Genomic DNA, 16,937 nt, shown 5'->3' with positions numbered 1-16,937 from the left:
GCTAATGCGATCTTTACTGTAATTTTTTAAAGACTTTCGCATTTTACTACTTTCATTATCTCTAACCTGCTCTGCATGTGTATCACGCCAACGTTTTTGAATTCTTTACGATGTTCTACTTTGTCATCTACTCTTTGTCTTTTTCCGGTCCCGGGCCTGGTTAAATCTCTTGGCACAAAGTCTAGTCTCGCAGGATGTGAAAGTGTCTTTCTGAGAAGGTCATGTTTTGTCTCTCTGAATAAGTTTCGTATCGCCCCACGTGTTTTTTATATAATAGGGAGATATTTTTGTGCACCTTTTGGATTTTGGTGTGTGCAGTTTCTTCCTGATTGTTTTCTTTCTTTAGGAAGACTAGAGTTTTGTGTATGTTTTTGTCTTTATTTTTCATTTTGAGACTTTCAAAATTCACTGTAACTTCAATTCACTACTTTTGATTGAGATATTATTTTTGTATTTTTTTTGCACCTATAAATAAAGCCCCAGATTTTTGCGTCTGTGCCTCCATGTCTGACTTCTCTCAAGTCTGATTCCAGTCAGTCCTGAACTACATGACCCCCACTGTGTAGTCTAGTGCCAACCTTGCCACTACATGGGGTGTCACAGTGTGCTACATGCTAGCACCTCACATTTTTCATACCAACTGTTAAATCTCTCAAAACTTAAACATTCACACATCATTCTATTTTCACTTTCAGCCATTTTGCTATTTTCTTTCTCATAATGCAAGATAGTAAACCTTTTATAACAGTAGCTGTGTTCTTTATACCTGATCTTTGTTTCCGTACTTTTAATCCTTCCAGCTCCCTTCCGTTTTGTGGCATGCTTGGGTTTATTTGGATTTGTTTTTATTATGAATGTAGGCATTTCTGAGTCTGCAATGCTACACTAATACAATTTGCCAAGTTCATTATGGGTTGGCCTACTTTTGTAACTGTAAGCAAACATACACATGCATACGGTAAATATCCATATACACATAGATCCTAAACAAATAAGTACCGTATGAATGATGCATGCATTTCACCGTCACTTCCTAGCACTTTAACTACATTTAACCACGTAAGTGCTGTATCAATGATGCATCCACTGCCCGACACTCCCTAGCACTCCAATTAGGGCCTCACTATCACTAACAAACATGCGGGTGTCCTCATCCTTGTGACAAACACGAAGTCTCAACACTTTTTTGGTTTTATACCGTTTATAAACCAAACAATGTTTTAATTCCACCACATTTGTACACTGGGTGCCCTAAAATTAACATGCATACACCAAAAAAGAATTCACAAACAGGGTACAAAACATGGTTCCCCAAAAATCCTGCCGACTGCGGCAATTGTTTTGTATTGGTAGAGTTTTATATTACTCTACTTCCCCTTTTGTATTCTTTACTGTGTAGCTTTTGTCAGAATGCCTCAAATCCCATAGACTTAACACTGTTTATAAGGTATTTTAATTTATAACATCTCCCCTCTTCCCTCCTACATATATAACCTCAGGCAATTACATAAAGTAAAAGACAGGCAGGAGTTAAATTTACAATTATAATGTATTATTATTGATAATACTAATAAAATAGTAACAATAAGCAAAATACAAGTGAATTTTGAATTTCTATGGCAACCATAGACTCTGATAAATGCTGATTTTTAGTTTCAGGCGGCACACAGATGTATTAGTTACTTAAATGTCTTTCTTCAGGATTAGGCCGCATGCCTTCAGTGTGTTTTCCTTTACCCTTAACAGAAGTGGCTGTCTTATCAGAAATTAAATTTGGAAGTGCAATGATCTGAGACAAACTAAAGTGCGACAGTTCTCCTGCATTTCTTCCCTGTCTCTGAGGGTCAAAAGACCCCACAATTAATGCACATACTTTTAACAGTGAACGCTCACTGTCTATTCTGTATGGCATTTTCCTTAGACATTGTTAACGCACACTGCTAGTTTCTCGCAACTTTTTTTCCACGTTTTCTTACCTCCTTATCCAATTGCTTTGTAATGATTAATCACATACAACTTCCCTAGTACTGCAAGAGACTTACTTATTATCGACACAAACAAAATACAATGTTTTAAATATATCTCAGACTGTAAATATTACTTTGATCTCTAAGAATATACTCATACATACAAAGACTCAACATCCTTGGTTATAGGCCATTTATCAACCAAAAATGCATTACTTTACATACTGTTCCTTATTACTAGATGGAACTCTTATCCTCAACCTTAATAAACCTTGCAGATTGGAGCATATGGAAAACTTCTGACTGCTCCAGGTGCTATTAATATCTACTTTATTATTTCAATCACTCTAGATATGAAGACAAAGTATTGAAAAGTAAAAGCCATGGTATTAAAAAATACTAATACCAGTAGAGAAAAGCATAAAAAATGTGGACAGCAAAGTCTGAATATATATATTCTTTAGAAAAAGCTTACAAAAAGTTATAGATGTCAAAGATGAATGCCCAAGGATGGCGACAATTTAGCAATCAATATTTATGGGATGCTTTAGCTGACAATCAGATGAAAACGGCTACACATTGCTGGTGCCCACTTCTGATGTCGCTGTCTTCGCTGTTTCTTCTTCTTCTTCTTTCTTCTGACACTGCCTTTCAGATTAGGCTTATTTATCATAAGATTCCATGTAGCATGTCTTCCTTTCCCAAGCTGTAAACCAATTTGGCAATTCTTTGTTCCAGGTGCCCATCCGTTCGCAGGTTATAAAGTACTCAGATACAGTTTAAAGCATCGGCATGTCTTCCTTTCTCAGGCTGTAAACCAATTTAGTAATTCTTAGTTCCAAGAATCTCCTTCTGTTTGCAGGTTATAAAGTCATTGATACTGCTTGAAGCATCTCCTGGATTCTTTTAAACAGATGCTACTGTGGTACAATTCAGGAAAATGGGATGCTTTGATCTCATGTTTCTTAAGTGTTAAATTTATCCTGCCCATTGGAACAAAATATGTGTTTTAATGTGATACAAATTATTTGCTGTCCTTGTAAGATTAAGTTCATTTTTGTTTATGTGAGCAAAAAATAACATAAAATATAAAATCCACGACACTACAGATATGATTCCTGTTAACACCATAAGCAAAATGGGCTGAATTCAAAACTAGTTTTATTAGAATCATTCTTTAAGAAGTATAAAATATATAGAAATGTAAATAATTTTATGACTTATTACACCGTTAGCTGTTTTTATTATTCAGGCCGCTAAACAGAATTTGGCATAAAATAAAACAGACATCTGTTGGACTTGATGGCATATTCAATCTTAGGCATACAAATTTCTTAGGAGAAGCTGAGGCATGTGGAGATGACTTAGCTCTGAATTACTGTAATAACCCTTTCAATTTGAGTTCAGTAAAAAGGTAAAAAATATATTATTTATGCCCAATATATATTTTTCAATGTGAAGTTATATTTCATTCATTAATGAATTATTTTGTAGGTTAAACAGTGGCAAAGAGGAAAAGAAGACAGATGATGTTGAAAACAGCTTGCCTGCTGCAGAAAAGGAAATTAATACAATCACTCACAAGAAAGAAAAACATGTACATTTTGAAAATGAAGAAATAAAAAAAGAGGACGATGACAATGTTGAAACCAACAGTGACATCACAGATGTTGAGTCTGACTTGACAGAGGAATCAGATGTCATTGATAAGGATGTCATAGAAATACTGAAAGAGAAAGTGAAAGGTAAGGAATAAAAAAGCTGGCTTGTTCATAAAAAATTGGCCTCAGTTAAGATGAAGCATCACATGTTACATCAAATGCAATTTAACACAAAGGACAGTAAAATTTACATACAAGGGAAATTCACATTGCTCAGAAATATCATGTTATGCAGGAAATGAATGTAAAGCAGAGTAAGGAAAAAGGAAGATAAATATTGAGGTGTATTAGTATTAATCAAAATCTTTATTTTGCATGTCTACTTTTTGCCTGTCCACCTCCTTTTGGTTTTATTAAACATTATATTTTTGTAGCCCATTTCATCCATCCATTTTCCAACCCGCTGAATCCTAACTACAGGGTCACGGGCGTCCACTGGAGCCAATCCCAGCCAACACAGGGCGCAAGGCAGGAACCAATCCCGGGCAGGGCACCAACCCACCGCAGGACACACACACACACACACACACACACACTCCCACACACCCATTTCAGTTTTGGTAAAAAAATAAGGTTGTGTTTTCAATGCATAATTGCTGATTTAAATTTAATATTGACATTCAATTCAGTCTACTTTTGAACACAAATCTGAGCCTGCTCTCAATTAGGGCGGAGTGGTGGCTCCGAGGCTAAAGAACTTTTCTGGTATCCCGAAGGTTGCCAGTTCGAATCCCCTTCACTGCCAAAAGAGATCCTACTCTGCTGGGCCCTTGAGCAAGGCCCTTAGCCTTCAATTGCTCCAGGGGTGCTGTGCAATGGCTGACCCTGCGCTTTGACCCCAAGGAGTATGCGATAACTAACAAATTCCTAATACAAGAAATTGTATAAGGCGAAATAAAGAGAAAAAAAATGAAGAGTGCTAAACAAAAATAAACTGAACTCAGTTTATTTAATTTTTCATTTTCCACCAGTTATCAGTGACCGGGTCATGGGGGAAACAGTCTTAGCAGTGAGGCCCATACATCCCTTTCCCCCACCACACTTGACAACTTATTCTGTGGGATTCCAAAGTGTTCCCAGGCCATCTGGGAGATGTAATCCTTCCAGTATCCCTGAGTCTTCCCTGGGGTCTCCTCTCAGCTGGTAGCACTCGTGAAACCTCCAGTGGAGGCATCTTGGAGGCATCCAATGCAAAGGGTCAGCTGCTCTACTCTGAGCTTCTCCTGGATGTTGTGCTTTTCACTGTATCTCTATTAATGGAAGAGCCCAACAACCTTGCGGAGAAAGCTCTTTTCCTCTGCTTGTATCCTTCTTTCTGCTTGCACCCTTTTTTCGGGTTTTGCACAAAGCTCATGACCATAGGTAAGGTTTAAAAGGTAAATCAGCTGGTAAATCAAAAGCTTTCCCTTCTGTCTCAGCTGCTTCTTCACTTATAGTGACTGCCTGACTATGCTTGCCACCCCAATCTGTCTGTGAATCTCACCATTCCTTTTTTCCCAACTCATGAACAAGACCCCAAGGTACTTAAACTCCTCCATTTTGAGACAGTAACTCACCTGCCGTTTTGAGAGGACCATCCACCTCTTCCTACTGAGGACCATGGCCTCAGACTTGGAGGTGCTGATCCCTATCCCTGCCACTTCACACCTGGGGCCTCATGTATAACGCTATGTGTAGAATTCACACTCCCTTTTATAAATCCCAATCAACATGAATTTTGACCCACATGTATGCGCCTACAGCCCCACCCTGACTCTTCACAGAATTTTGCACTTCCATTCAGTGTTTTGTTAAAAGACAATGGTAAAAGCATTTGTAAAAAAGAAGAGTTTCACCAAATGAAAAGTGGAGATCCTACTCAGTGAATTGGAGGCAAGGTAAAACATACTATTTGGTGGCTTAGGCAGTGGTATGAGCAACAAAAGGAAATTAACGGCGCTCAAAAGTTCAAGTTCAGAAAGTTGCACAGTGCCCAAAATAAAAAAGAAATAGTCAGATGTCAAAGTCAATGTGAAAGACAAGTGTCTGAGTGTCATATGTAAATGTATTAGGGTCATAGAGTGGGGAAAAAAATAGGGACACCATGAAGAAAAAAAGGTCTATGTCAAGATTAAAGTCAAAATGTCGACTTTAATCTCAAAATTTCCATTTTAATCTCATAGTTTACTTTGCTATTAAAGTAAAACATCATAAACTTTATCTTGAAATCAATGTTTAATTTACTAGAGTTTCTCAAATCCCATCATAACTAAAGTAACACGTTAAACACTTTGAATTCCATGTGATCCCTACGTGCTTCTTTAACAGGCTTTCTCTTATGCCGACAGGAGCAAACAGGCAGGGATCGCCACACAGTAGTAGCAGCAAGCATAGAACGCAAGGCAGGGACAATCCCTGGACAAGGACAAGGCGCCAGTTCATCACTTCCACTGTGCCCCCACAACTTAAATTATTAACAATACACATTATATAAATAAAGTTATACAATGTTTGTGTAAAATTTAATATACATACTTTAATATATTTCATCATAAAAATGATATCAAGTATACATCCTATTATACTATAAGCACACAGCTCCAAGAGGATAGATCATGGAAATCTAAATCAACTTAGAAGCCAGTCATAATTATTTGTAAATATGCTCTCTCATATTGAACTGAATTGAATTCCTTTATTGTCATTGTATGGTACAATGAGATTCAATATGCAACTTCTCCATGAAACAATTTTCCTATAAAATGGTAAAATAATAATAATAATACAATAAAAAATGTACACTATGAAAGTATAAGTACAATATACATGTACATATAGTGCAGATAGTGCAAATGGTTCATAAAGTGGTTCAGGTTATATAATATTACAGTTGTAGTGCAAGTTTACAGTGAAGTAATTGTAATTATAAGTATAAACAGTTCTACTGGGAGCACTTAATGGACTCATTAAATACGTGTATAGCTCTTGGCATGAAACTGGTTCTGAGCCTCAAGGTCCGTGCAAAAAAGGCTCTGAAGTGTTTGCCGGCTGGGAGACGTTCAAATAGACTCTGGCATGGGTGAGTGGAAACCATGCAGATGATGGTGGATTTCCTGAGGCTGCAACGTGTGCTATAATTGTCTTTCAGGCCTGGAAGCTATATCCCATAATCCTCTGTGCATTTGACTCAGCCCACTTTAGAGCTTATTGATCAGCTGCTACACAGCTGTGACACCACACACAGATACAATGGATTAAAATACGTTCAGTGGTGCACTGAGAGTAACAACGCTAAAGCAACTGTAGTATTTGAAATCATTTGGCTATTCTGTGCACTATTATATTTTTACAGAATGACTACAATCAAGTGCCTTAAATTTGTAAATGAAATGCAATTAATTTTGGTGTATTTGATGAAGCCTGTGTCATGGATGTGAATCTAAGGGAGACCACAAAGAAACAGCATCACTGCCTTGACGCTGGATGCCAACCATTTGCAAAACTAAGTAGAAAAGTGCATACGCATGGTGTGAGGATGCTGTGAAAATGTCTGTGGCTTTACGCCAAGTTTAGTTTTTATACATCTTGAAGTAAGCATGGAAACGGGCATATGCAACATTTCCGTGCATACACACCATTTGTACATGATGCTGCTGGTCACCAAAGGTCCTAATGCATGCTGGAGTTCACATCCCAATGAAGACAAAAGAACATCGTCTGCAAAAAGCAGTGCCTCCAAACTGGATAAGACAGCGATTTCAAGAGAGGTGAACTGAAATGAGTATAAATTGTTCACAGAGTAATGCATATTTATTATTATTTAATTACATAATGATTATTATTTAATTACATAATGAATATGTATGACTGGTGATTAGTGAACCCTAATAAATTTCACTTTGCCTTGAGTTTGTTGAAATCAAATAAATGTTCAGCAAATTCGCCAAACTCTGTAAAATGTGTTGAAGTTAATGGAAGATAAATTGAACTAGGCTTGACTAGCTTAGTGCCTCCCTGAGATAAATTTAATAAGGGTTAAATATTAGAACAGTAAAATTTCTTGCAGATGAACAACATGAGCAGGAAGCATGGGTTTACTGAGGCTTGGCTACCACAGATTCCATAGTAGCTACTCATCTCTCTCAAACCAAAAAATACAGTTTTTTTTCCCCTGACACACTTGTTCATACACTACCGCTGTTACCAAATAAGCACAACTCTAAAGTATAAGGATTATTCACTTCTTCTGTCTACATCAATTGTACAGCACTTTGGGTAATACTATTAAAAGGGTAGGCTCATGTAATCCACACAAGTTACATACAAGTTCATACAAAAAGACACAAATACACTGACACATTTCCAGTTTTCTTCTACATCAACATTTCCACTAATTTTTTAGCATACCAGTAGAATAGTTTTTATTAAATTCATACTGGAAGAAGAATTTACAAAGCACCCACTACTAGGATCAGCATTATATACGTGGGGGGCCGTCACATCCAACATTGGCTGTTTTAGCTATGTTAGTAAGAGTTCATAATTATTATATTTCTTGTATTTTTATACAAATAACAAAACAACAGAAATGAAATAAGCACAGCTAATCAGCAGCTCTAATCAGGGTATGCTATGTATTGTATTAAATATGTATTATTTCAGGATGAAGTGTGTACAATGTAAATTAGCACAAGTACTCAAATATAATCAAAGTAGTATGAAGTGGGACAAATGATTTTTGTTTACTTTTAATTGCAATGACCAACAGTTTGTAATCTAAAAAAATCAAATTAAGCTAAACTTGTTTCAATATTTAATACTTCCTCTTTAAATGATTTAAGAAAACATAAAATGTCATATATATTTTATTTTAATGGCAGGGCTATATAATAGAAAAACTGAAAAAAGTATTGAAAAAAGAAAGCAAACTAAACAAGGTCTGAAGAAAAATATAAAAAAACAAACTACAAAGGACAAGAAAGGGAAGGAAGAACATGAAAAGGTGAAAATACTTGACAAAAAGAAGATAAAAAAAGACAAAGAAAGTAATGGCACAAAAGAGATTAGAATTAAAAAAGACAAAATACATTATGAAAAAGAAAAGATTAGCAAAAAGAAAAGCATCACATATTCTGTAAAAGATGAAGATGAGATAGAACATGAGAAAAAGAAAAATGGTGGAAAGAAGGAGGACAAGAAGCTCATAAGGCATGAAAGGTGTCAAAGTGAAATGAAACATCAAATGAAAGAAGACTCTTATGAAATGAAGGAAATAAAAGAACTTAAAAAAGAAGAGCATGATAAAAAGGAAACGGATGGCCACAAAGAGGGAAAGACTAGAAGTAAGTTGAGGGGGCACATTAAAAAAGAACACAGTGATAAGAAGGTGGAAATGGAACATCACAAAAAGAAAAAAATCAGTGAAGACAAGGAGATGGTGCATTTCAAAAAGCAAGAAATCAATAATAAGAAGATGCTGAAGTCTTACAAAACAGAAGTTGATGCTAAAAGGAAGAAGCCTGACCATCATAAAAATGACACAGAACATGACAAAAAAGAAGAAATAAGTAAAAGAGGTCAGGCTGAATATCATAAAGCAGAAGACATGAGTAAAAAGAGGGCGCTGGAATATGGCAAAAAGGAAGATGGTGATGAAAAGAAGGAGCCAGTAGATAAAGAAATAACTGAAACTAGACATAAGGGCACAGTGCATCAAAAAAAGGAAGAAAAAACAAAAATGAAGCTAGAGGAATATCACAAAATGGGAGATTATAGTAATAAGGAACTGGAACAACATAAAAAAGAAGACAAGGAGCAGCAAAAAAAGAAAAAGGTCCTTAAGGAGGAAATGGAGTATCATAAAGAGGAAGAGAATGATACAAAAGATATGCAATATCATGTACAGAAAGACAGTGGCATAAAGACAGAGGTAAAGCATTACAAAAAAGAATACAGCAGTAAAATGAAGGAGACAGAACATCCTCAGATAGAACATAGTAGTAAAATAAAGGAACAGGAGTATCATGAAAAGAAAATGGTTGATAAAAAGAAAAAGGAGCATCAGAAAGAGGAAATATTTCATACAAGACAAATAGAGCATTGCATGAAGGAAGAGAGTGGTAAAAAGAAAATAAAGGGGCATCATGATAAGGAAATGATTGATAAAAAGCAAATGGAGCATCAGAAAAGGGAAATCATTGATTCAAAACAAATAGAGCATCACATGAAAGAAGAGAGTGGTAAAAACAAAATAATGAGGCATCACGAAAAGGAAGTGATTGATAAAAAGCAAATGGAGCATCAGAAAATGGAAATAATCGATTCAAAACAAATGGAACATCACAAGAAGGAAGAGAGTGGTAAAAAGAAAATAATGAGACACCACAAAAAGGAAGTGATTGATAAAAAACAAATGGAACATCATATAAAAGGAGACAGTGGTTCAAAGAAAATAATGATGCATCATGAAAAGAAAGTGATTGATAAAAAACAACCAGAGCATCACAGGAAGGAAGACAGTGTCAAAAAGGAAATGAAAGAACATCAGAGAAAAGATGTGATTGATCAAAATGTAATGGAGTATCACAGGAAGGGAGAGAGTGGGAAAAAGATAATAAGTCATAATGAAAAGGAAATGATTGATAAAAAGCAAATGGAGCATCAGAAAAAGGAAGTAATTAATTCAAAACAATTGGGACATCACAAGAAGGAAGAGAGTGGTAAAAAGAAAATAATGAGGCATCATGAAACAGAAGTGACTGATAAAAAGCAACTAGACCATCATAGGAAGGAAGACAGTGTCAAAAAGAAAATGATAGAGCATCAGAGAAAGGATGTGATTAATCAAAATGTAATGGAGCATCATAGGAAGGAAGAGAGTGGGAAAAAGACACTGATAGAACATCACAAAAAGGAAGGAATTGATAAACAAATAAAACATTACAAAAAGGAAATGATAGATAAACAACAAACACAGGATCACAAGAAAGAAGAGAGTCACAAAAAGAAAAAAATGGAGTATCGTGAAAAGGAAATGATTGATAAAAAGCAAGTGGAGCATCACTTGAAGGAAATGGCAGATAAACAAATGGAGCACCATAGGAAGGTAGATAGTGCCATAAAGAAAATAACAGAGCATCACAAAAAAGAAGTGACTGATAAAAAGCAAATGGAGCATCATATGAAAGAAGACAGCAGTTCAAAGAAAATAATGAAGCATCATGAAAAGGAAGTGATTGATAAAAAGCAACCAGAGCATCATAGGAAGGAAGACAGTGTTAAAAAGGAAATGACAGAACACCAGAGAAAAGATGTGATTGATCAAAATGTAGTGGAGCATCAGCATGACAGTGGGAAAAAGATAATGAATCATCATGAAAAGGAAATGATTGATAAAAAGCAAGTGGAGCATCAGAAAAAGGAAGCAATTGATTCAAAACAAATGGAACATCACAAGAAGGAAGAGAGTGGTAAAAAGAAAATAATGAGGCATCATGGAATGGAATTGATTGATAAAAAGCAACCAGACCATCATAGGAAGGAAGACAGTGTCAAAAAGAAAATGAAAGAGCATCAGAGAAAGGATGTGATTGATCAAAATGTAATGGAGCATCATAGGAAGGAAGAGAGTGGGAAAAAGACACTTATAGAACATCACAAAAAGGAAGGAATTGATAAACAAATGAAACATTACAAAAAAGAAGTCATAGATAAACAAGAAACACAGGATCACAAGAAAGAAGAGACTCACACAAAGACAAAAATTGAGTATTGTGAAAAGGAAATAATTGATAAAAAGCAAATGGAGCATCACATGAAGGAAATGGCTCCTAAAAAACAAACTGATTTTCACAAAAGAGAAATTATTGATAAAAAACAAGTGGAGCAACAAAAAAAGGAAGAGAATGGCAAGAAGAAAATGATGGAGCATCATAAAAAGGAAATGATTGACAAGAAACAAATAGAGCATCACAAGAGGAAAGTGACTGATAAAAAACAAGTGGAGCATCATATGAAGGAAGAGAGTTGTAAAGAGAAAATGACAGAGCATTTCAAAAAGGAAGTGATTGATACGAAACCAATGGAACATCATGAAAAGAAAAAGACTGATAAAAAAACAATGGAGCATAATGGGAGGGAAGATAGTGATAAGAAGAAAATGACAGAACATTACCAAAAAGAAGTGATTGATACAAAACAAATGAAGCATCACAGGAAAGAAGTGAGTGGTCAAAGGAAAATGAGGGAGCATCATGAAAAAGAAGAGACTGTTAAAAAGAAGTTGATGGAGCATCATAAAAAGGAAGACAGTGATACAAAGAAGGAGGTGGAGAGACAAAAAGGGGTAGAGAGTCACATAAAAAAGAAAATGGAGCATCAAAAATTGGAAGAGAGTAGTAAAAGAAAAGTGTTAGAACAACATGAAAAGGAAGAGAGCAGTAAAAAGGAAGAGCATTGCATAAGGAAAGACAGTAGTACCAAGAAAACATTGGAGCATTATAAAAAGGGTGAAACTATTAATACGGATAAAGAACATCAGAAAAAGGAAGAAACTAAAAAGAAGGATCAGCAAATTCAGAGAAAGGACAATGGTAATAAAAAGGAATTAGAACAACATAAAAGGGAAGAGAGCACTACAAAGAAGATAACTGAACATCCCAAACATGCAGAGATAAATATAAAGGCAATGAACCGTCACAAGAAGGAAGACAGTGATAGAAACCAGGAACTGGAAAATCAAGAAAAAAAGCAAAGCAGTAAAGAGAAACATCAAAAAATGAAAGAGGTAAGTAAAAGGGAGATGGATCCTAGAAAAAATAATGAAATGGATCATCATAAAACAGGTGAAAGTAGACACACTGATACCGAGCATCAGAAAAAGGAAGGAAAAAATAAACAGGGAGATGATGGTAAAAAGCACAAGGAGCATCATGAAAAAGGAGAGATTGAACAACATGATAAAAAAGACAGCATTAAACAGAAGCAATTGGAACATAACAAAAAGGAAGACAATGGTAAAAAGAAGGAGGTGGAGCATTGTAAAATGGAAGAAATGCCTGAAAAAGTGCATCATATTGTAAAATACAGTGATACAAAGAAGGATCTGGAACACCTTAAAAAAGAAGCAATTAGTATAAAAAAGAAAAATGAGGAACACCACAGCAAGGAAAAGATTAGTAATAAACTGAGTGATCACCACAGCAAGGAGACTGAGAATCATAAAAAGGAAGAAAGTAGTAAAAAGGAGAAGGAACATCATACAAAAGAAGACAGAAATACAATGAAGGAACTACAGCATCCCAAAGATGTAGAGAACAGTAAAATGAAGAAGATCAAACATAGTAGTAACACAAAAGAAATGAAACATCACAAAATGGAGATGGAACATCAAGAAAAGGAAGAAAGTAGAAAAAAAGATCTTAAACTTTTAACAAAGGAAGACAGCAATACAAAAATTGACCATCTCAAAAAAGAAGATAGTAAAAAAAAGGAGAAACTAGAGCATCACAAAAAAGAAGAGACTGACAAAAAGCAGACGGTGCATCAGAAGAAGGAAGAGAGTGGGGAAAAGATGGAGAAGGAGTATCATAAAAATGATGGCAGTAGAAACAAAGAGGTAGTACTTCACAAAAAAGAAGAAATTAGTAAAAGTGAAATACATGATATAAATGATAAAAAGAAAGTAAAAGGACTACAGAAAGCTGACGTGAGTTTTAAAACGTACAAAATGAAAGGGACTGAAGATCATGAAAAGGATAGCAAAGAAGAGAGTAGTAAAAAGGACACCGACCATCACAAAAAGAAAGAGAGTGAAAAAAAATATCTGGAGCATTACAAAAAGGAAGAGGACAGCAAAATGAAGCAGCTGGAAAGTAAAATTAGGGTGGAAAACTGTAATAAAAAGGAAACACTACATCAGATAGAAATAGAGACTGGCAAAAAACTGGCAATGCATCATAAAATGGAGGAAGATATTCTGAAAAAATGTAAGGAGAAGCAGGAGACAGAAGACAGTCATAGAATGAAGTATAATAAAAAGGAAGAAAATGTTCAGCAAAAGATGGAGTACAATAAAATGGATATTCATCGACCCATCCATCCACTGTCAAAACTGTTCAATCCAGCTCAGTTTTACAGTGGAGCTGAAGGCTACATTAATAACTTTGGGTACAAAATGCATCATAAAATGGAGGAAGATATTCTGAAAAAATGTAAGGAGAAGCAGGAGACAGAAGACAGTCACAGAATGAAGTATAATAAAAAGGAAGAAAATGTTCAGCAAAAGATGGAGTACAATAAAATGGATATTCATCGACCCATCCATCCACTGTCAAGACTGTTCAATCCAGCTCAGTTTTACAGTGGAGCTGAAGGCTACATTAATAACTTTGGGTACAAGCCGGAGACCCGCCCCAGATTGGAGGCTATGGAAAGCAAAAAAGGGTTCATAAAAGCAATAGAAATGGAACCTCAGCATAAGAAAGAGAGTCAGCAAAAGAAGCAAGATGAAAAAGATCAGAAATCGAAGAATGTCAATGATGCACATGGAGTGAATAGTAATAAAATGATGGACCATTTTAAAAAAGATGCAGTCAATACAAGGTCACAAGTAGCATATCACAGAATGCAAAATGTAATTGCAAAGGAGAAGAAGAATGAAAAAGAGAGTGTTAATAAAGCAAAAAAGTTCTATGAAAATGAAGAAACTGGTGAAATAGAAATGTTACATTAGGAAGAAAGATGCACACAAAGAAACAATATGTGAAATCACCAAATTAATATTTCTTAAACTTTTAAGGAAACTGATAAGCAAAATAAAAACAGAAGAAAGATCAGTACACATACAGTAGAACACAGGATAATGTTTCAAGGATCAAGAAAGTTCAAGTCTAAAGGCAAGGTGAAGGTCATGAAATTAACTCTTAACTTAAGTTTTTGTTTATTTGTTTGTTTGTTTTAATAACATCTTATCCTTCATTACTTTCTGATTATGTATATTTTGAGTTTTTTTGTATCTTTAGTGTTTTGTAAAAAAGCTCAAAGAGTAAGCACTCACTGGCTCCCCTGTACTACTATTACATGTTTAAGCAATAGCATGAGAGCCAACTATTGATAATCGTCAAGACTCACAATTTAAATAAAACCTGACATGATGGACATATGAAGGCAATGACTTGTCACTATTAAAACAGGAAAAAATACAAGAGCAGGATGGAACATCTTATCTATGAAAAGATAGTACAAGGAACATAATGGAAAATGTGACAGTCAAAGGAAGGTGCTGCATGGACCAAGTATTGTGTTTTTATATGTACAGTATATGTAATTTCACTCAACAAACTTCATAGCACTGTCTTCATAAAAATAAAAGTAGACTTTGGCCTTCCAGCTTAGAAATGGTAGATTATACTAATATTGGAACTTAGAAGGAATTTCAAATGTAAAAATTAACTCACAGTCAAAGTTAAGTTAAATCTATTACCTCTGAATACAAAATTCAGTTATTCATCCATATTATACTTTTAAAAATAAAACAAGTGAGATACAAAGAAAAAATATTTTAAAAGAGAAATCATCCCTCCTGGTAATGTGTAATAAAGGCTTAGTGAAATAAAAATAAATAAATAGAAATCATGAAATTAAAAAAAAAAACATATAAGAAAAATAAAGAGGACTATTTCTCTTGAATTTTTTTTTCAGTTTAATAATTATAAGTTGATGTATGAAATGAATTTCATTTTTTCACCTTTTTAGGTCATGCCCTTCATTTTTATTTTGTGCCATCAGGAGACGACTTACATTTATGGAAATCAAAATTGTAGCACAGCTGTCATTCATAGAGGCATTTATATTTGTCAAGGCATTCTTTGTCTGCTTTTTGAATGTGAAGAGAAATTTATGTTTTTGTCATGCACAGGATTTGCACCTCATACCCTGCATCACCACTGCAGCAGGCTATACATCAAAATGATTGGTTCTGCAATTGCTTTTACATTACAAAATACACAAACCTGAAAGGGAGAAGGTCAAAGCATGCTATGATTTTGTGTCTAGTCACCTATATGCTGGGAAATTAAATCTTTTAAATTTGTTTCTATGAAAAGCACATGAATATGCAGCCAGACCTGCGTACTGCTGACAATGAAATGTATTCCCCAGTAGAGTGAGAAAAGTGTATGTAAATAATTTGCTTTCTGTATTTTATTAGTCTGACCATATGATTGCCATATGTTTTATTTTACTTTACCTGACCGTGACTCTGTGGCACATAAAGCTCCAGGGCTTGTTTTCTTTTCTGCTTTTAGATTCACTGTGCACAGCTTCTGCTTACATTACAGCAGAATGTCAGGCATGAGTGTTCACACTGCACACGCTGTTCTCACTATGACAAGGCCTCATTTTAAGCACTGCTAGCTTCATTTTAAATCTACTGTCTTACATTTCAAATTTTACCTGCACATAGATGTTCGAGAATATTGCTGTTTGAAAACCTCAGAAACTGCCATACACATTTAGTTCATTTAGATATTCCTAATAAACACATTGTTAATCTTTGCTGACTTGCTGAAAATGGGTTTGGAGCCTTGATCGTAACGGAGGTACTCCATTGAGGAGTGACACACAATGGGTGCCATTTTTAAAAGTCAAATTTAACACTTCATGTGACTTTCAATACCTGGTTCAAATTTCAGGTTATTATCTAATAATTACAGTTTGTTAACATCATTAATTTTCTGAACCTGTTTAATAAATTTAGGATTATATAGTGCCTGTCCATTACAGTTAATGCCATAGCCACACTCACACACACTGAGCCAATTTACAGTCAACACTTAAACTAACACAACTAAGTTTGGGCACATGGGAGAAAAAACAGAGCACATAAAACAAAGTCACAAACAGACATGAAAAATATACAAATCCCACACTGGACCCTAGCTGTGATACAAACCAAGCTTTCTGGAAGTGTGAGATACCACTATGATGTCCTGCCACACAGAATTAAAATCACATAAAATGTAAGGTTCACCCAAAATCTGTCCCAAACTTCAATATTTGCTTTTCTCCGCAACAAAAAAATGTTGTTTTATCTTTTTGAAAATTGTCCTTGTGTACTGTACAGTACATACATGTTTGCAATTCTAACAGTAGGTTAGCACAAGACAGGAAAGAGCCTAACAAGGGCCAAGAATGACAGACACACAGACAGCAGCTGCCAGGGAAGACCAGCACATCACACCATGGGAATAGCAGGGAGCTGTGAGACCCAACAGTGTGAATGGTGTTTTGATTGTAAATATTATGAGGGCAATAGAGAGAGATAAAAGTT

General features: G+C 35.1%; 1 protein-coding gene across 1 annotated transcript; it reads left to right on the top strand.

Moving 5' to 3' along the window:
- Window positions 1-8,837: 8,837 nt before the first annotated feature.
- On the top strand, window positions 8,838-14,339 carry LOC114663112 (trichohyalin-like). Its single transcript, XM_028816870.2, has one exon. The coding sequence runs from the start codon at window positions 8,838-8,840 to the stop codon at window positions 14,337-14,339; it is 5,502 nt and encodes a 1,833-aa protein (XP_028672703.2).
- Window positions 14,340-16,937: the final 2,598 nt, after the last annotated feature.

This window comes from Erpetoichthys calabaricus, chromosome 12 (genome assembly GCF_900747795.2).
Source record: "Erpetoichthys calabaricus chromosome 12, fErpCal1.3, whole genome shotgun sequence".
Classification (NCBI taxonomy): Eukaryota; Metazoa; Chordata; class Cladistia; order Polypteriformes; family Polypteridae; genus Erpetoichthys; species Erpetoichthys calabaricus.
The sequence above is the reverse complement of the archived record's forward strand: the minus strand, read 5'-3'. Positions and strand labels throughout refer to the sequence as shown.